This window comes from Cebus imitator, unplaced genomic scaffold, assembly GCF_001604975.1.
Source record: "Cebus imitator isolate Cc_AM_T3 unplaced genomic scaffold, Cebus_imitator-1.0 Scaffold87, whole genome shotgun sequence".
Classification (NCBI taxonomy): Eukaryota; Metazoa; Chordata; class Mammalia; order Primates; family Cebidae; genus Cebus; species Cebus imitator.
The window spans coordinates 3483664-3504524 of record NW_016107402.1 but is presented as its reverse complement, the minus strand read 5'-3'; the positions used below and the strand labels follow the sequence as shown (position 1 = coordinate 3504524).

Below are 20861 nucleotides of genomic sequence, written 5' to 3'. Positions count from 1 at the left end.
GGCAACGGGGGCTGAGATCAGCAAAGTAGGATACGGCACACAACGGAACACTCCACAGCAGGTACAGCGATGAGACAAACGTGTATTTGTTGACATGGAAAGAGGTTCACAATATATAGTAAGTGCAAAAGCAGATTATAAGAAAACAGTGTGCATAGTATGATACCATGTCGGCAAAATATATATTCTATATATTCATAGCAAAAGGCCTAGCAGAAAGTATAACAGTATTCACCCCAGAGTGCAGGATGGCAAATGAGTCTTCTTTCTGCTTCTCTTCATTTTCTAATTGTTTTACAATGTTTGTATAGTCAGTTTCCCTGGTTTGGTTTTTTTTTTTTTAATAAGTGACCACAGGTGGGTCACGGGAGTCACACTCTCATGCTGTCTGTCAAGAGTGTGGTGACTTGCCACAGGGCTACAGGGCCTACTCCCCAGCAGCTCTGCTTAGATTCTGGGAGGCCAGGCACAGTGGCTCACACCTGTAATCCCAGGACTTTGGGAGGCCAAGGCAGATGGGTCACCTGAGGTCAGGAGTTTGAGACCAGCCTGGCCAACATGGTGAAACCCTGTCTCTACTAAAAGTAGAAAAATTAGCTGGATATTGGGTGGCACACGCCTGTAGTCCCAGCTACTTGGGAGACTGGGGCAGAAGAATTGCTTGAACCCAGGAGACAGAGGTTGCAGTGAGCCGAGATCATGCCACTGCTCTCCAGCCTGGCAACAGAATGAGACTCTGTCTCAAAAAAAGATTCTGGGAATGTCTGAGTCTCCAGAACAAGGAGCAGATACTTCCTGCACCCAGGGCCACTTCTTCTCACAGCAACCTTGTGGGGTTGAGGGTCTCTGGCTGCTTGATGGAAAAGAAAAGCCCAGAGAGGGGAGGTACCTGACAAAGTTCACACAGCAGGGATTTAAAGCCAGGTCACCTGGCCAGAGGCCTAGAGACTACTAAAGTTTATGAACATAGCAAGCGGCTGAGCCCAGGGAAGGCCTCAAAATTCTCCTGTGACTTCTGCTGTGTTGACAAGCTGCAAATGTGCCAGGAGAGGGCTGGGTGTGGTGGCTCATGCCTGTAATCCCAGCACTTTGGGAGGCCGAGGTGGGAGGATCACCTGAGCTCAGGAGTTCAAGACTAGCCTGGGAAACATGGCAAAACCTCATCTCTACTAAAAACACAAAAAATTAGCCAGGTATGATCCCTGTTACTGGGGAAGCTGAGGCAGGAGAATTGCTTGAACCCAGGAGGTAGAGGTTACAGTGAGCCGAGATCACGCTGCTGCACTCCAGCCTGGGCGACAGAGCGAGACTCTGGTTCTCAACAACAACGACAAAAACTGTCATGGGAGGAAGAGCCGTCACTTCAGTGTGAGGACCTGAACTCTTTGCTCTGCACAGCAGCCCCAGTGTTTCAGGCCTCCTCCCAGGGAGGGCACTGGAGAGGGTGAGAAAGGGGGCCGGGTTATGGGAGGTTCGTTCTTGTGCCAGATAGTCTTTCTTCTGCTCCTTCTCATGGCTTGAGGGTCACCTGCCCAGAAAGGCCCTCCCTGACCCTATAGGGTAGGTCCTACTATGACTCGCTCAGCTGTCTGTCTGTCCCCTTTGTAGCCTTTCCTACAACCTGCAGTCACTTCACTTACTTGTCAGTTTCCCTTAGCATCGCTCTCTCCCCTCCTGACCCCTTGACTGAGGGCTCACGGCTTCCTCACTCTCAGTGGTGTCCCTGGCCTCTAGCTCAGTGTCTGGTCTGTTACAGGCACTCACCAAGCATCTGCTGAATGATGGGGCAGCAGGACACTCAACTGGGGTGGCCAGGAGATGGCAGGGGCGAGACTCACCTCTGCCTTTTACGGGCTGTGTGACCTTAGGCGAGTTGCAGCTCCTCCCTGGGCCTCTTCCCAGTCGCAACCTGAGTATAAATGAACAATCCGTCTGAAGGACTGGCCTCATGCTTCTTGAATATATCAGGACCGATTCAGGGGAGGTAATAGAAGTTGGAATCATTTACTAAATGATACCTTAAATCAACTGCTGGTTGATTATTCTTTCTGACGGTAACACTGCAATGGCTTTTTCTAGGAGTCACTGATGTGCAATGAGCCCAATCATATTTCTTATGCAATAAACTCTTTTATTCTGGTTCACAGATTTTCCCATTACAATAATAATGAAAATAGCACTAGTGATTTGTAACACTGAGGCCCAATCAAAGGGAACCCCTCCTCAAATTATAAGGTAAATGACACATAGTTGAACGTAGGGTCAGTTTTGGGCAAAAAGCATTTAAAATATAGATAATGGGGTCAAGATTTCATGTGTGCTGAAGCACTGGGTTTTGTTTATCAGGAAGACACCATTTTAGAATGCGCATGATTTTAAAAACTATATGTATAATTGTGATAAAACTAAACTGTAAAGACAAAATCAAGCAAAAACAAAAACCGAGAAACCAAAAGGAAGCAAATCAAATACATGGGGCGGATATGCAAACCTCCGGCCCTTCGGCCCTGGAATGGCAAGTGAGTGGCTTCATAGAAATTCTCTGTAGAAAGGAATGTGTGGGCCACTGTGGCCACAGCCCTCGTGTGACATCGCTGCGTCTCCAAGTCCTGTCTCCTCATAGAGGAAAAGAAGTTGCTTGTCCGACACATCTGCTGGGGGTCTGCCCGAGATGGGGGCCTTCGTTCCCAATCCCTTTGAGAACAGTCCCAAATCCTGAAAAGGCAAGGCATCCCTGCAACGTTCCCAGGGTGGTGGCGGGAGACAGTCAGTGTCTGCCCCAGGCCCTGCCGGAGCTGTCTGAGTGGTTCACTGGGAGTGGGTGGGCCTCGGTGTTGAACACCCAGTCTTCCAGGGAGAGCAAGTCATCTTCAGAGAACAGAAGATAGAGATACCTGTGCCCCGGGTGGGGCAGGGAAGCAAGACACAGTCTGTCAGTGGCCTGGGGAAGAAGGGTGGGCCCGGGAACAAGTCTCGGCCTTTGTGATGGGCCCGTGGCCAAGGTCAGGAGCCTGAAACCCCAAAACTGTGGGTGGCAGGGTAGGGGTGCTAGTCTTGAGGAAGGAGGCTGTGGATGCAGAGAAAAACCTCGAGCTTTGGGGTCGGAAGGACTTAGTTTACCCTGGCTCTGCCATCAGCCAGCTTCACCTGCCCGGCTTTGTATGTGAGCTCGCATGGCCCAGGTTCTCCTCTGCAGGGGGCTGGAGGCTGCTCTAGTCCAATAGGCTCTTATGTGCCCGCTGCTGCCCACCGAGACGCTACATTCAGAGTACACATTAGGGCACTAAGATGAACAGGGGGCTGTGACTCTAGAACTCCAGCTTCCTGCCTGTGAGTTAAAATGCGCATGATTTTAAAAACTAGTTGGCTGTGAGTTTTTTCCCTGATGGAAGAACTGATCATTCTGACCCACCCTAAAGGGTTAAAGCACACAGGGCTGGCTTTGGGGAACAGTGAGGCAGTGGGGTGGCCAATTTCTGTGGCAAGAAAGTGAGGGGGGTGCAGCAGCCACACTACAGAGGCCCCAGGAGGGAATGTCAACGCCAGCAACCAGTACTGACATCATCATCGTTAATTCTATCCCATTTCACACATGAGGACGCAGCTCCCAGAACAGAAGTAACCTGGGGAGACAGGTGAGAAACTGAAGGAAGCTGCAGTACACGGTGCATCCCTAGGGAACCTGGAGTCTGCCCCAGTCTCACTCTCTGAGAAAGTGGCCTGGCCCAAGGCTCACCCCTGGGGTGCAGAGCTCTCCACCCATCTTGGGTGACCACAGGAACTGATTGTGGAGGGGAAGGACTGCGGATCCCCACCCCCGATCTCCCACCTGTCCATCCCTAGGAAAAGCCCAGGCTGCTCACTTTAGCGTCTCCGCTAGAAAGAAGCTCTGCTGCTTGTTGTCGTGGTTGGGGGTGCTACTGTACACGTCCTGGATCCCGGAGAAACCGGCTTCTGTCCGACAGTATTTCTCCAAGGCCTGAGGAAGAGGAAGACAGCATTAGCACGGGAGGGAAAGGCCCTCAAGACTTGCACATGCCTGCCAGGCTGGAGCTCGAAAACAGCACCCCCACCCCTTGGCTGCAGACTCCTGGCATTTGTGGGAACAGAAGGCCAAATTATTTGTCAGGGTTCAGCCACCTGTCCCCAGGCTGGAGGGGCCACACTCCCTCCACCCACACCTCTGAGAGCTCTGGCCTGAAGGGCTGCCTGTCCTGAGTTCTTCACCTGGTTTGAACTTAGAGGAAGCTTCTTTTTGTGTTTCAGGGGACTAGGCTGGTCTCACAGATTCACCCACAGAGGTAGGCAGAGGTGAAGAGAGGCCATTAGTAATGGCCATGGGCTAGGATTTGGGATGGACTTGGTATCCCAGGGATTCTCTGGAGAGATGGTCCCTTGGCTGGAGGCACGTGGGCCATGCCATTCATCTTTCTATATAAATGCATTTTTTTTTTTTTGAGACAAGGTCTCACTTTGTCACCCAGGCTGGAGGGCAGTGGGACAATCATAGCTCAATGCAGCCTCAACCACCCGAGCTTAAGCAGTCCTCTTGCCTCAGCTCCTCAAGTAGCTGGGACTACAGGCATGTGCCACCATGCCTGGCTCATTTTTGTATTTTTTGGTACAGATGGGGTTTCGCTGTGTTGCCTGTAGGCTGATAAATACAATTTCTACCCACTGAGGGGTCTGTGGACTGGGCATAGGAGCACAAGACGCTTGGCCTCTGAAGGCCAAGAATAAGGGTCCTGGAGAAGCAGGAGGACTTAACCAGGCCAGTGAACCTGAGGATGCCCCGGGCCCCATCTGAGTGCAATGCTTAGAGTGGGCATAGGGGGGCGGTAGTGGGGGAGAGAGGGGCAGAGAAGGCTCAGCATCCACCAGGGAACCTCCTGGAATCCCCATACCTGCCTCTGACACCTCCCCCAACACGGCCATGAGCTTTCTACCTAGGTGTGGGGCCAGGGGCTGAGGGCAGGGTAGGCCTCGAGGACCAGTAGAAACTAGGGTAGGGACTCCCTGGGGCTGGGCTGCCTGTGGGAAGAGGGAGGCGGAAATGAGCTGCCCAGCTTCGGGAGCAGGAAAGCATCCATCGGGACAGCAGAGGTGGCGTGGTGCTCTGGACAGCTGCCTCGCCTCTGGCCCTCTAAGTTTGCTGAGGCCTGGTCCCAAGGCCATGGGGCACTCAAAACCCCCTTCATGGGTCAGCCCTGTCCTGTCTCTGGGCGGCTTTGCCCAGCTGGGGACTCCCGACTCTTTAACCACCACCTTGACCCTTTGTACTCTGAACTGTAGCCAGAGGTCAACGTGGCTTAGCCTTCCTCTCTGTGCCCAAGCCAGGGTACCTAGCACCTGGCTGTCTGAATTCTCAGGGGCACCTGCACCCAGCCGCCCATCCCTGAGGGCCACTCACCAGCACCACCTCCCAGCCCCACTCCCTGTAGATGGGGTCGTGGGTCTGTCGCCACAGGTACATGTAGCTCTCCACCACCTCTGGCCGGAGGATGTAGTAGCTCTCACTCAGCTGGGTGGCCACAGCCTCTCTGCCGGAGTTGAACCAGAAGGCCTCGGGCCCGAGTTTGGTGTCTGGGGAAACAGCCAAGCAGAGGGCCCAGGTCAGACTTCCCACCTCCTGCTGTCCGGGATCCAGCCCCAGCTGCTTCGAACCCACGGCCAGGGTGATGTTAGGGGTGTGTGGGTGTGGGGTGCCCCTGCCTGGACTGCTGCGTGAGGCTGCACTGGCAGATGCACTGCTTCCCCCTTGGCCTGGGCTGGACAAAACAAGACCCCTGGGGACTCCAAATCTGGGCAGCTTTGGACTCTGAGTCCGAATGAGCCACTCGGCAGTCTTGGGTAGGCGAAGGTTTGGGTGGGGTCCCACAGCTGTGCACTTTGAGGCAATAGCTCTGCAAGAGGTTAGCCACACCTCAGCCAAGAGGGTTTCGGGTTTCAACACATGGGGGAAACAGAGGGTTAAACAAAGTCAGTCTCCAGTCTGCAGGATTTATCAGATCCTTTAATATGCTAATATGCAATGACCTTTTTTCTTAGAGATCTACTTTTAACACCTCCCAGGGCAAACTTGTAGAGTCTCAGAACTGCTAAGGTGGAGATGAAGGGAAGATTGCCCAGAAATGCGCCTACTTCCACAGAGGGAGCCGAGGAAGGTCCGAGGAAGTCTGGGTTCTGTTACTGTCACTGTTTTGTTCTGGGGCAATTTGCTGCCATTCTTGTCTGCATGGCCATCATTTGTATGAGATGGGGTTTCACTCTTATTGCCCAGGCTGGAGTGCAATGGTGCGATCTTGGCTCACCGCTGCAATCTCCACCTCCCGGGTTCAAGTGATTCTCCTGCTGCAGCCTCCCCAGTAGCTGGGACTACAGGCATGCACCACCACTCCCAGCTAATTTTCCTACTTTTAGTAGAGACGGGGTTTCGCCATGTTGGCCAAGCTGGTCTCAAACTCCTGACCTCAGGTAGCCCACCGTCTCAGCTGGGCTGATCCCAAAGTGCTGGGATTACAGGTGTGAGCCACTGTGCCAGGCTGCATGGCCATAATTAAAACCACCTCTACAGCCACGATTTATGATTTCAAAGGCTGTGCTGGGTGCTTTAATACACCATTTCAATCATTAAAAAATGTTTCTTTACTAAGGTAATTGCTACTATCCCTCTCACACATGTGGAAACTGAGGATCAGAGAGGCTAAGTAATTTGCCCAAGGTAACACAGCAAGTTGTGGCTGAGCTGGGACTTGACTCTGGATGCATCTGATGCTTCTCATAGGGCGGTGCTCTTTCCCTCCTGGGTCTAACCCTCATAGGCCCAACATGCAGGGTATGAGGGCCAGATCCTCCTCCTTAGCCTGTCCCTCCTGTCTAGGTCACCTGAGTCCCCAGCTCCATTCCTGATGTGAGCCCTCTTCCCACCCACCAGGGTTCAGAACCCCGAGAGGCCCTGGGTTGCTTTCATCTAGAGGCAGGGGCTAGAGGTTTGCAGGACTTCCTACTCTTCCATGGCGGGCTTCAGGGAAGAGGAAATAGCTAGACCCCTGGCATCTCTAATCTTTTCAAATGGTGAAGCGGTTCCTGGCCATCAGAAAACATTTGTTTTGCCAAGTCGCTAGTGGGGTGAGGGCAGGAGCTGCTGCTGCAGCCGTCAGGGTGGGGGCAGGGGCTGGCTGGAACAATATGCTCTATTAAGCGGCTGTCTTTTATGGTCTGGGCTGATTGTCCCAGACAAGTAGTGAGCTTTTTATTATTCCTGAGATTTCTTATTTGTTTATGGCCCTGGCAGAGCAAGCTCTTTGAAGAGAATGAACGACCAGTTTTAAAGACCCATTGCGAATCTCTGACTTCCTGGAAACAGCTCCAGGAGACCCCATTCAACTGGAGCGGCGCAGACACATGGTGGTGAGCTGTCCGCAAGTGCCAGCAGTGCTGCTGGCCAAGGCGGCGGCCAAAGACCTTTCTCATGGGACCCTGTGCCTCACTCTGAGACCTGTGTCATTATTCCCATCCAACAGACAAGAAAACAGAGGCAGCCCAGCTGGTAGCGGCAGAGCGGCGCTTGAGCCTGGGATTTTGACTCCAAATCTTGGGTCGACCCCTCCAACCAACACTGGGATTAACACTGAGAGCAGCAGATGTCTCCTGGGACCACAAGGGGGCCAGGGATTTTTCTGAGGGGCGCAGTCTGCATGCCAGGTGGAACCAGGCATCAGAAGGCTTGGGTTCTAGCCCGGATCAGTTCTCCATGTGCAGTGTGACTTTGGCTAAGTCACCTCCCCTCTCTGGGCTGACTCCGTTTCTCTGTGCAGAATGAGGAGCCAGGCTCATGCTCTCACATGTGACCCCTGACTCTAGCATCTGACAATTCAGTGGTGAGTAGTGGGTGGGGAGGACCAAGCTCTCAGGCTTTCCGGTGGTCATGGGTCAAAGAGGCAGACTAAATAGGTGGGAGTAGGAGGCAGTGAGACCCACTCTACGGCGGGTGCTGGGGAAAGGCAGAGGCACAGTCGAAGGTAGGGGACTCAGGGTGGGACACGTGTTGGGCTCAGGAAGCCGCCATTTCTGCCTCAGGGGCTGGAGGATCCTTTACTCTGTGTCCCCAAGGGACCTTGGCCAAGTAAGCTCTGAGCCTCAGTTTCCTCATCTGTGTGGTGAGGTTCAGTGATGGTGTGTGTCAAGGGTGGAAGAGTGCTGGGCACATGCAAAGTGTTTACCGTGCCTGTACTACCTTCCCTTTCATTCAGGAGACAGTCTCGGAGCCTGGACAGCACGTCTCTCAAATTCCACCTAACTTCCAAGGGGAAGCTTCCCTAAGGCCATGTGCTTCCTTCGCTCACTGCTGCTGGTCTTTCCTGGTGTCTAGCCTCAGTCTCTCCTGCTGCCCCTTCCCCTTGCAGGGTTACCTGAGCGGGCGTATGACTCGTGGCACGTCTTGGTGATCTGGGCTGCGAGCTCTCGGTAGTGGGCCCTCTTTTCTTCCTTGGCATCCTCAGCGCCGAGGGCGATCATGCCCCCGGAGAAACAGGCCAGGTGCCCCATCTTGTGGTCCAGAATCCCCCCTCGCCACTCAGCAATGTAGGTCAGCCCCCCGGGAGAGACATTCAGCAAGTAGGTCTCTATCGCCTGGGAGCAAGGTGGGGATTGGGCGGGGAGAAGGGGCATGGGAGGGCACAGAGAAGGGGGGAAAGGATGGAGAATGAACATTTTGGAGACAGTAGCAAGGGCAGCTCTGCCAAGCCCTCCATCCCAAGCAGAGGAGGCCCAGTGATCTCTGCTGACCAAGATGCCTGCCAGGTCCACAGGAGGGGCTGCTACTTGCTAGGAGGCTCAGACTCAGGGCAGCTCCCCAGGGCAAGTCTCTCACACAGCCTTTAAAATCTTCTATGTTTTAAAAAACATTAAAAGTTTTTATTTTTAAAATATGTCCTCCATTATGTCCTCTGATCTTAACCGGAAGCCCAGCTAGCCTGTGGATGGATTTCAGGGGTCCAGGCCCCTAAAACTGTACCCAACACTTTTTTGTGGATGTGCATATTTATGGGAAGAATGTCCATCTATTCTTTTTTTTTTTTTTTTGAGACAGAGTTTCGCTCTTGTTACCCAGGCTGGAGTGCAATGGCGCGATCTCGGCTCACCACAACCTCCGCCTCCTGGGTTCAGGCAATTCTCCTGCCTCAGCCTCCTAAGTAGCTGGGATTACAGGCACGCGCCACCATGCCCAGCTAATTTTTTGTAGTTTTAGTAGAGACGGGGTTTCACCGTGTTGACCAGGATGGTCTCGATCTCTTGACCTCGTGATCCACCCGCCTCGGCCTCCCAAAGTGCTGGGATTACAGGCTTGAGCCACCACGCCTGGCATGTCCATCTATTCTTATCCATTTCCCGCAGAAAGTGAAGAGCTGCTCTCTACGGGTATTTTGTCACGTTTCCTCATTTAATGCCTATAGCAAGCCAGGCACCTGGGTGGTAGCATCCAACACAGATAAACGGGGGCGGGGAGGCAGCTTGTCCCAGGTCACCCAGCCACACCAGCCTAGAAACAAGACCCCACAAGGTCCAGAGCTCTGCTTCTCCACTACCCAACGGCCATGCCTTTTGGTGGGAAAAGAGGTGATACTGCTGTAAACTCTGGGATGTCGAGGCTGTGAAGAGTGTCAGACTGCTGTCAGCCCCAGGAGCCCTGGACACAAGAGGGGGCAGGAGGAGCCTCACACAGCCTCCAGCCAGACTCCATGGGCTGGTGGGACCTGGTCCATGACTGGGGTCCTCTGGGGCCCTTGCCAGGCCTCTGCCTCCACTCTCACCCCTCCAATCTACTCTTCAGGGGGTCTCTGAACTTGGTAATTAACAAACTGGATCATATCACCTGCCCGCTTAGAACCTTCAGTGGTTTCCAAGTGCTCTTATGTGAAAGTCCAGAGGGGCCTCCAAGACTCCATGATCTGGACCCTGAGGTTGGACCTGATGCTATGGACATGGCTCTTGGGCACAGACTCGTCAGGTTCAAATCTCATCTCCACCAGTTCCATGCTGTGTGATACTGGGCAGGTTGCCTGTTCTCTCTGTGCCTCAGTTTCCTAATGTATAAACTTGGGAGAAGAGCATTAACTGCCTCTTAGGGTTGTGAGAATTAAATGAGATAAGTCTGCAGGGCTTGGCATATTTTCCAGCAGAGAGTCTCCAATAATTACTGGCTCCTGTGATTCCTCTGCAGTCTGTCTCCTGCCCTCCCTTCTCCCCCTACCTCACCCACAGTGGCTCCTTTCACTCATGCACCTCCTGGCTTCCAATCTTTCCCGAGCCATTAATTTCCTTGGTGTCAGTGCTGTGCTAGGTGCTGGGGCTACAGGTGTGCTGGAGAGAAGCCTGGACCCTGCCTCAGGGAGCTCACCCATTAGAGCAGAGAGTTTCCAATAAAACCAAATATACATGAGAGGGGAAATTTGTTTTGTTTTGAGACACAGTCTCACTCTGCCTCCCAGGTTGGAGTGTGGTGGCACAATCTTGGTTCACTGCAACCTCTGCCTCTCAGGTTCAAGCCATTCTCACGCCTGAGCCTCCCAAGTAGCTGGGATTACAGGCACGCGCCACCACCCCCAGCTCATTTTTGTATTTTTAGTAGAGACGGGGTTTCACTGTGTTGGCCAGGCTGGTCTTGAACTCCTGACCTCAGATGATCCACCTGCCTTGGCCTCCCAAAGTGCTGGGATTACAGGCGTGAGCCACCACAACTGGCTGAGAGGTACAATTTGTGATCAGCATTTTGAATAAAACAAAGTGAGAGGATGAGATTAAAAAATTGGCAGGGAGTAGGCTCTGGACACAGTGGTTCACGCCTGTAATCCCAACACTTCGGAAGGCTGAAGCAGATGGATGACTTGAGCCCAGTAGTTTGAAACCATCCTGGCAATATGGCAAAAACCCATCTCTACTAAATATATAAAAATTATCTGGGCATGGTAGTGTGTACCTGTAGTCTCAACTACTTGGGAGGCTGAGGTGGGAGAGTCATTTGAATCTAGGAGGCAGAGGTTGCAGTGAGCGGAGATTGCGCCACTGCACTCCACCCTGGGCAACAGAGGGAGACTCTGTCTCAAAAAAAAAAAAAAAATTGGGGCAGGGGCAGTACCCTACTTTGCAGAGTGAGGCCAGGGAATGTCTCTGCAAAGGTGACATTCTCAAAGGCTACATTTTTCTTCCTCCTTCGGGGCTTGGCTGATGCTCCAGCCCTGACTCTGCTAACTCCACCTCCTCCAGGATGTCACTTACTTGGAGAGGATGCCCCAATTTAAAGCAGGACTGTCAATCCCGTTACCTGTGGACCCATCACCTTTCTACCTGGTGCCATTCCTACTTGGTGTATGTTTCTGTTGCATATCTGTCTCTCTCCCAGGCTCTGAGCGCTGTGTGACAACAGAAGCCACCACCAGCAGCCCCCAGTCAGTGCGAGACATGCAGAAGATGCTCACAAAACATTCGTTCACTCCTCGGTCTGTTTTTTCCTTTTTTCTCTCCTGTCAGGGCCCAGGGCTGTGAGCTGGCTACAGGACCCACACTGAGTGGCAGATGGGGAAGTGCTCATGATGTGACATGCCAGGGCACCTGCTCCACATGGGGGAGTGCTGAGGGCACCTGCAAAGCAGCCGGGCTGCTGGGGAGGGGAGTGGTCTGCTCTGGGCCCCGCCTGGCTCCCGGGCAGAGCCAAGTCCCCAGCGGTTGCTTGGCATCGCTAAGCATGCCATGCAGGGGAGGAGTGTCAGGGCTCAGAAACCTGGGTCAGAGTCATCAGTTGTCAACACATTGGGAGAGAACACAGACATGTGAGGGAGACTTCAGGATGCCACACACTGGAGCTGGCACCTGCACCGGCCAGACCGTTTCCCTCTGGTTATTTCCACTTGGGGTTGGCCCCAAGCTAAGCCACTGCAGTCAAGAGGAAATTACAAACCAGTGCCTCTTTGAAGACACAATTGAGACACGCAGATGCAAAGGCAAAAAACAAGGCTTTCTAAAACTCCGAGCACAACACGAGATGGCGCAGCCTGGCAGACGACTGGTAAAGGTTTACATCACAGCAAGAGGCAGTGCAAGGAGCTAAGCGGGGCATGAGACCGGGCTTACTTTTTAAATATATTAACAAGAACGTTTGTACTGCTCCTTGCAGAGCAGGGGTAACCTGTAGGCACTGAGTCCCGAGTAGTGGGAGGCCTGGGTCTGAATCTCAGCCCTGCAATTTAAGAGCTAGATGACTTTGGGTGACATTTCAGTTTTCTGAAGAGTCACTTTGCTCATCTACAAAACAGGAATAACAATTGCTGGATCGGCTGTGAGGACTAAAGGAGACGATATTCGAAGGCTGGCTCAGCACCTGGTGCTGGCTGTTCCTTCCTCTGCTGCCTGCAGGAGCCCCCATCTGAGCACTTGCGGGAGGGGTTTCAGACAGGCCAGGCCCCTCTGTGATTTGGCCACCGGTAGGTGAGGGCCAGCCCATGGATCTGGAATCAGATCCGTGTTTGTGTCCTGGCTCTGACACTTGTTGCTGTGTGGACCTTGGGCCTTTCTATCCCCTCAGTTTCATCATTTGTAAGATGGGGACTAAAGACAACAAGGTACTTCGCGCACTGGTCCAGAGAAGGCCCAAGTGACTGAAGCTCTCCCTGTTCTTCTGGTTTTTCTCCTGCGGTGACACTCAGGGGTGTGCCCAGTCCAATCTGTCTGACCCTCCCATGCCCACCCCAGCTGGACACTGGTCTAACCTGGTGGTTTCTGACCCCAGCTGCACAACAGAATTGTGGGAGAAACTTTTTAAAAAGCTTGGATTGGGATTTAATTGGCCTGGGGTGAGGCTAGGCACGGGATTTTTAAAGCTCCCCAGGTGATGCTGGGGTGAAGGTCTTTGCTCAGTGGTTCCCAGCCCTGGTTATACATGGAAATCCCAAGGTTTATTTGTGGCCCGGGCTGGGGCCCAGAGGTCCTGAGTCAGGGGTGCAGTCTGGACATCAGGACTTTGCAGCTCCCTAGGTGATTTTAACATGCCAACAAGGTTGAGAACCACCAGAACATTCTTCAAAACCCCAAACTTGCCAGAGGCCCAGCTTTCACCCAGGGTCACAGACACTCCAGCTCTTCACTGGGGAGATCAAATGCAGAGAGCAAAGTCTCTTCTATTCAAAGTTCTCTCCTATAAAATCAAGTGCTCCGGAGTTTCCTTAAATAATTCATGGCCATTTCTTCCCTTGAAGCCTCAACTACAGTGTGCCCTGAGGGCAGGGAGCCTGGCTGCTCATTAACTTCATGTTTACTCTGTAAGGGAAGGCATAAAGGGCCTCTGGGCAGCAGGCTCCGGCCACCACCGCCACCAGCTGCACACGAATTCTCTGACGGGCTCTGGTCTGAGCTCAGGCCACCACCGCCACCAGCTACACACGAATCTCTGACAGGCTCTGGTCTGAGCTCAGGCCACCACCGCCACCAGCTACACACGAATTCTCTGACGGGCTCTGGTCTGAGCTCAGCCAAAGCCAGGAGTGAACAAGGCTGAGACTCAGACTGAGATGGGACTGGAGTCCCAGAAGCTGCTTCATGACTGAGGTCTTGTGCCAGGGAGATGGGCAGGGAAAACTCATTGCTGAGCCTACAGTTTAAAGGGTCCTGAGCTCTACCAGTCCGTGTCAATGTGTGTCTTTTAAGCACCACCATTCCTGGCCAGATTCCTGTGATCAGAGGGTAGTTAGAGACAATCTAAACATCCATCCATCTGTCCACACCCACCCACCCATCCACCTACTCATCTGTCTACTCACCCATCCTTCCCTCCATCCATCCTTTCAGCATTCATTCATTCATTCATTCATTTGTTTGCAAAACAGTTACCATGTGCCTGCTATGTGCCAGGCAGTTTTAGGAGCAGACAAGATCTCTGATCTCAGATAACTCACATTGTATTTGGGGAAGATAGACAATGAAGAAGTAAACAAATCTGTGCCTGTGATAATTTTAGAGGCTGATGAAGTTGAAGAGAATAAGCCTGGGAATGTGATAGGCTGGGAATGGTAGTTTCAGTGGCATTTGACTTGAGAGTTGACTAGTGAGTGGGACCCAGCCATTGCAATGAAATTCCAGGCAGAGGGGGCAGCAAGTGCAAAGGCCCTGAGGTGGGAATCACCTGGGGTATCTGAGGAAGAGCAGGAAGACTGGTGCCCAGAGCCCAGAGCGCATAGGGCAAAGAGGCAGGCATGAAGTCAGGGTGATCAGCAGGGCCCAGGGAAGGCGGACCTGGTGGGTAAAGGAGAGGAGTCGGGTTTATTACAGGTGCTAAGGGAAGCCAGAGAGGAGAGGGATGTGCGTGTCCAGCTCGTCTGGCTTTTGTTCCCCACAGAGCATTCAGAGTGCAAAGCAGAGGGGAAGCCAGTTTAAAGGACATAAGGGGGTAATGTAGACCCAGGTGGTGGCAGAGTAGCTCCAACTTGCTCAACTTGCTTTATGGGGAAACTGAGGCCCAGAACCCGCTCAGTGCCTTTTCCTTAGTTGAGTTCCGAGGTGTCTGTTCAGCAGTGGGGTTCTCTAGTTCTCTTCCCAGCAGCTCAGGCTAGCTGATTCCCTCTTCTGTCCTGGTCTAGCCCTCTTCCCAGCAGCTCAGGGTAGCTGATTCCCTCTTCTGTCCTGGCCTCTCCAGTTTGGAGGGACTCACCTCAGCCTTCCAGCCCTCATTCACTCCATACCCCACCGACAGACCAGCAGTGGTGCCAGCTCAGCCAGCTCTGTGCTGTGTGGCTTTGGGCAAGGGCCTTCCCCTCTCTGGGACTTGGTTTCCATCCACATAAAGAGAAGGAGCAAAACTGGATGCTCCACTGAAGGAGACCTCTTCCAGCTTGGACACACTTCTCATGTCACCTCTGTTGCGCAAGGAAGACACGGCTAAGGGTCTCACTCTAGCAGCCACCATTGGGGGTGTAAGCCCACAGTGTGGCTGCGCTCTGGGCTCTGATACATCATCTGACGCACAGACAGTAAGCAGGTGGTGGTTTCTGAATCAGACTAAGGGTCACTTCCTGTGAGAACTTGGACAAACGACTTTACTTCCCCGAGCTTGGGTTTTGCATCTAAACCAGTCTCAATCTTAGAGCATTCGGGAGGGTCCACAGGGGTGTAAAACGCCTGCTGGGAGGGGACTGTCCTGTCAATCTTCTTCACTGCAGGGGGTGGGAGCAAGCCTCAGCCAATCTGGCCCCGCAGCCCCCCCAGCACTCAGGGGCCTGTGAGAGAGCCTGGGGCTGCTGACCAGCATCCCGTGAATAATCCAGTGCTTGTCTTACCTCCAAGGCTTCGTAGTACATATTTTTAGCCTCCATATCTGTCTTGCCCGACATCAACCAGGATTTGATCAAATATTCATAAAAACTGTCCCCGAGTCCTCCAACCGAGACGTGGTCTGTGAGGGGGAAGAGAACAAGAACGTTATCTCCATCTGCCGTCGGCTCTCACAGGGCAGTGCCTTGCACGCCCACCTGGCCTCAGGGGCCTGGTGCCTAAACGGGTGGGAAGCGGGCATCTCGCCAGCAGCCACTGAACCTGGACCAGGGACTGTCCTGTGCAAAAGTGCAAGGGCTCATCCGGCGGGTGCTTTAAATCGCTTGCCTTAGCAGGCTGGGGATGCAGGGCCTCTGGTTATTAACTGTAAATGAGTTGCATTTCTTTACAAAGATAATCTGGTGGCAGGGAGTTCAGAGATTTTTATTACGCAGTGACAAACATGATAATTAATGCTGGGCAGCTTCATAAAAGGCCACGGGAAAGAGGAGGAAGAGCCTTAATTTAGCTGGCCAAGCCCTCAAGTAAGGAGCCACTCTGGAAAAACTGAGTTTAAATTTAGCAAATTGGGATAAATGGAGTTCTAAGGAGCGGGGGAGGGAAAAATTGAGCCGGAAAACCCCCTCTCTGGCCTGGTGGCCTCTGCCTGCTGGACGGTGGGCCGGGCCAGCCCAGGAGCGGGGCCTCGCAGGCTGTGGCCGAACTCGGAGCTGTCTCCAGCCAGGGCTGCCCCAGGAGGAACAGGGGTTGCCCAAGGAACACTTCACTGCAGAAGCAAGACAGAAAGCACTTCATTCCCAGGCTTTGAAAATTAACAACAGGGAAATGTAAAGGCATTTGATAGATTTAAGAAAGAACAAACCAGCTCTGTGTTCTGATTCACTTAAAGCAGAGAGACAGAGAGAAGAAAGAAAACGGGGGTGGACCAAAGGCGGGGTGGGGGGGGAATGGGCAGAGTGTTTTCAACTCCTCAGCAGGAGAAGGGGGCAGAAAGAGGGAGAGGGAACGTTGCGGGGCGGGGGGAGGGATAGAAAGAGAGAGAACATGCCAACAGCTACCATTTATTGTGGGCCAGGAGCCTCACTGTATTATTTATAACTTCATCTTCCCCGGGCACCCTGCAAGGTAGGCGCTATCGACCCCATTTCCCAGATGGGAGAACAGCAACTGAGCCTAAACGGCTCGTCCAAGGCCGTCGAGCTGGTGAAGGGCAGAGCCTCACTTCCACAGCTGCACACAGTCAGCCCGAGAGTAAGACAGAGACTCGCAGAGACAGACAAGTGTGAGGACCAAGGGACCAAAAGACAGGGCGAAGGCAGATGGGACCCAGGAAGCGGGGTGGAGAGGAGGCCAGCCACATGGTACACCGCCCTTCTGGCCCCCTCCAGCCCTGATCCATAAATAAGTCCTGGCCCAGCAAGGGTTCCAGAACCGACTAGCATCTGCAAAAACTGGAACATTTAAGATGAAGCGCGCGCTTTGAGGAGGAGCTGGAAGGGGCCGGGGTGGGCTGGGCCGTGCTCTGGTATGGAGAGAAGGGAGACGTGGCACCTCTCTCCTTCCTAGGTGCCCCACAGAAGGGGAGGGCTGAGCCAGGCCTGGCATGTTGAGGAGGGGCAGGTCTGTTGCAGAGCAGGGGTCAGGGGAGGCTGGAAGTCAAACTGAGTTCCAGGCCTCTGCTCAGAGACCTTCTCCAGCCCTGTCACAGGCACAGCAGCTACGTACGGGCGCTGTCACCTGTGTGGCACGCCCTCCCCACCTCGTAACCCATGCGGGGGCTCAGGCGTTCTCACAAGCCTGCTCAGGGTCTCTCCCCATAGGGTGGCGGGGGGATTTAGTGAAACAAGGCCGGGCACCATCTGAAGCCCTTGTGGCAGTGCTCCCCTTGGGTGGTGGGCTCGCCTGGCCATCAGGTGCCCACCGGGTGTGTGGTGAGTGCCTGCGTACGGCTCTGCCTCCCTCACTAGTGCGTGGGCTCTTTGTGGGGAGGCACAGCATGCAATTCCCGCTCTGTGCCCGGTAACTACAAGGTGCACAGGGATGCCCAGGGAGTGCTGAGTGAGTGAAAGGGAGGGAGGCTTGAGCCGTGCCAGGAAGGGCCTCGAATGCCAAGCCAAGGAGTTGAGACACAATCATGCGGTAGCGGAGTGTGTGCGTGACAGGGCTTCCTTGGGAGGGCACGTAGGGGAGGGAACCAGGTCATTAGAGTCCGGTGTGCGGAGATGTGACTGCCTCTCGGGGGCACTCGCATGGACATCTCACATGTGAGGGTCCCACTGCTTTACTGTGTGTGTGTGTGTGTGGTGTGTGTGTGTGTGTGCGCACTGAGGGGTATGGATGTGTGGACGTGTTTGGGAAGTGTGTGTGTGGTAGTGTGTGTGAGGGAGTGTGTGTGGTGTATAGCATGTGAGAGGAGTATGTGTGGTGTGTGTGTGTGAGGGGAGTGTGTACTGTGTGTGGGTGTGTGGGTGGTGTGTAGTATGTGTGTGAGGGGAGTATGTGTAGTGTTTGGGGTGTGTGCATGTGAGAGGAGCGTGTGGTATATGTGTGAGGGTGTGCAGTGTGTGTGTGAGGGAAGTGTGCAGTGTGTGGGGGTGTGTGTAATGTGTGTAGTGCATGTGTAAGGTGAGTATGGATGTGTGTGAGGGAGTGTGTAGTTTGTGTGTGAGGGAAGCGTGCAGTGTGTGGGGTTGTGTGTAATGTGTGTGTAGAGCATGTGTAAGGTGAATATGGATGTGTGTGAGGGAGTGTGTAGTGTGTGAGGGAGTGTGTAGTGTGTGTGTGTAACGTGTATAAGCGTGTGTAAGGGGAGTATGGATGTGTGTGAGGGAGTGTGTATGTGTATGTGAGGGGAGCGTGTGTAGTGTGTGTGGGGGAGTGTGTAGTGTGTGTGGGGGAGTGTGGGTGTGCAGTGTGTGTGAAGGGAGTATGTGCAGTATGTGGGTATATGCGTGAGGAGTGTGTAGTGTGTGTATATATGAGGGGAGTGTGGGGAGTGTGTAGTGTGTGAGTGTGTGTAGGGGAAGAGTGTGTAATGTGTTTATGTAGAGTGTAAGGGGAGTATGGATGTGTGTGAGGGGAGTGTGTGTAGTGGGAATATGTGTAATGTGTGTGTGGGGTGTGTGTGGGTGTGGTGTGTGAGGGGAGTCTGGGTGTGTGGGTCTGTGTGTGAGGGGGAGTATGTAGTGTGTGTGTGTCTGGGAGGGAGTGTGGGTGGTAGGTGTGTGTGTAGTGTGTTGTGTGTATGTGTGTGTGTGGGGGGGAGTATGGGTGGTAGATGTGTGTGTAGTGTTGTGTGTGGGGGGTGGTAGGTCTGAGTGTAGTGTGGTGTGTGTGGGAGGGAGTGTGGGTGGTAGGTGTGTGTGTAGTGTTGTGTGTGGGTGGTAGGTGTGTGTATGTAGTGTGTTGTGTGTGTGTGTGTGTGTGTGTGTGTGAGTGTGGTCTTTCCCAATACTGACAGAGGGGCTGGGAGAAGCACAGGCACAGGAGAAGACGTGGCTCTGCATTAGCTCAGGGCGCACCCCTGCCCACTCTGGGCCTCAGTTTCCCTTCTGTAGTGCATGAAGGGGGCATGAGCTGGTGTACGTGAGCCCCAAAGCAGAGTCGGGCTCTGCTGCTTCCTGACTGTGCCAATGTGCTCGTCACACCTGGCAGCAGGAGGCTGAGCCACAAGCCTGGAAATCAGCCGACCTGATGCTGGGGAAGCTGCCAGGCTGCAGCTCACGCTCCTGTATCCGCCAGGGAGGTCTGGCCTTGCCACTTCCTTCCCACAGAAGAAAGTGTGGGATTCAGGCAGTGGACAAGGAGGACAAGTTACTCAGGCACCACAGTGAGGGGCTGGTGGCCCCCCCTCCCACAGCTCTCAGTGGGTCAGCCTTAGGGTGGTCTCATCTGTGTTGGGTGCAATCGGGAGCCTGGTGAATTTATCCTGGGTGTGAAGTCAGCAGGATGGTCTTGGGGCTTCCCTGTTGCCCTGGAAGCTTGGTTTCCAGGAGGAGTGGGAAGCCGATGAAAAGAGGCCTGGGTAGCTGAGACACAGTCCTAATTCCTCCTCCGCCTCGTTAGGCTGCAATTTCTGTGGTTGCAAATGGGCTACACAGTCCCTGCCTGTCCTGCCTTCAGGCTTGTTCTGAAGATTCAAGAAGAGAAAGTGACATGCATGTACTTAAGCTTATGCAAGGTGGTAATGCTATCATGTGATAAAAGAATACATGTGCACCAAAAAAAAACTCAACAAAAAAACCACAGCAAACCTGGGATGACCCCAGGCACCAAGGCCAGGGGAGGAAGAAGGCAGACATTTGGGCGTTAGAACCCCCTCTGCTCTTTAGCAGGCTGAGGGCTCGTATTTTATTAATAGGAAACAATTTCCCATATGTGACTGACTTTGCCTGGACCTGCAGCCCCTGGCACAGCCAGAGAAGAAAATTATGCTTCCCAGCAGGGGCTCCCTCATAATTTGCCAAGGTAACAGTTTAGCTGGAAGCCCACACTCCTCTCAGCCCTTTTCATGGTTCTGCTGCCTTGCCCTGGAGCAGCTCCGCCCAGCAGAGGGGTTTATCTCCTTACCCAGTCAGGTCTTGCAGTTAAAGCCACTAACTGTTATCGAACTGCCTCTTCCCGTGCCCATAATCTGCAATTCAAGCCTTCATTCCCCATGCCCCCCGACTCCCCGCCACCCGCCCTGTACTCTTGGATTTGGCAGTGTGTTTTGGTTAAAAATACTTTGCATTTCGGTAAGTGGTTTTTACAGGAGGCCACTTGGGGTAAGGTGATCACTGGGGAGATTGCTGGGTGGGGTTTTCTGGGGCAGGCTCAGGTTGGAGGGAAAAGCCTCAGCTGCTTCGTCACAGTGCCCCCAATGCCTCCTCTCTAGGGCCCACCTGCATTGCTCCCTCTTGGGACAACCTGCATCATCTTTGGAGGATGGAAGTGAAATGTGTTTCCTGCAGCCTTTGACCATTCTTCCTACGCCCCTCCATGGCACACAAAGAATGCATCTCACTCTCTTCTCTCATTTTGCAGGACAGGAAACCAAGGTTCAAAGAGATACAGTGAATTCCCCCCAAGCCATGCAGTCATTAGACTCCTATCTGCTCTGCCTCTGAGCCCTTACTGATGTCACAACAGCTGGGTTGAAGGCAGGGGAAAGGGAAAGGGTCCTTGTTTGCACACAGCACTGGAGGTGGGGGCTCTGGCAGGTCTTGGGAGGCCCCATGGAACCTGTCACTGCCAATTCTGGCTGACCATGGCCATGTGACCAGGGCCTGACTCTGCTTCCCAGAGCTGGGCTTCTCAACAGGCATACACATTCCAGGGGCCTGGGGCACCTGCCCACATGCTCACACCTAAGTGACCCCCAAACCCATTTCTGTTGCACTGGGTGGGGCTGGTGGCTTGTGAATGATGTTCCATGGGTGACTGGTTATTATCTGGCTAAGAAACAAGTCTCCGAACAGAGAACAACTGAAAACTCCGGGACTGATTCTTGTAGGTCTAAGATGCATAGGTGAATTCATGGTTTTTTTTTTTTTTTTTTTTTT

The 20861-nt window shown here is 53.3% G+C and overlaps 1 protein-coding gene across 1 annotated transcript in view; it reads right to left on the bottom strand.

Moving 5' to 3' along the window:
• Positions 1–2110: 2110 nt before the first annotated feature.
• Positions 2111–20861, bottom strand: part of MAN1C1 (mannosidase alpha class 1C member 1) — a 175965-nt gene continuing 157214 nt past the window's right edge. The window contains exons 8-12 of the mRNA XM_017534614.2: positions 15324–15439; positions 8412–8631; positions 5411–5583; positions 3864–3979; positions 2111–2894 (exon numbers count right to left, since the gene is read on the bottom strand). Coding sequence (XP_017390103.1) covers positions 2768–2894; positions 3864–3979; positions 5411–5583; positions 8412–8631; positions 15324–15439 — 752 coding nt within the window. The 3' untranslated portion in view covers positions 2111–2767. The remainder of the gene's footprint in view (positions 2895–3863; positions 3980–5410; positions 5584–8411; positions 8632–15323; positions 15440–20861) is intronic.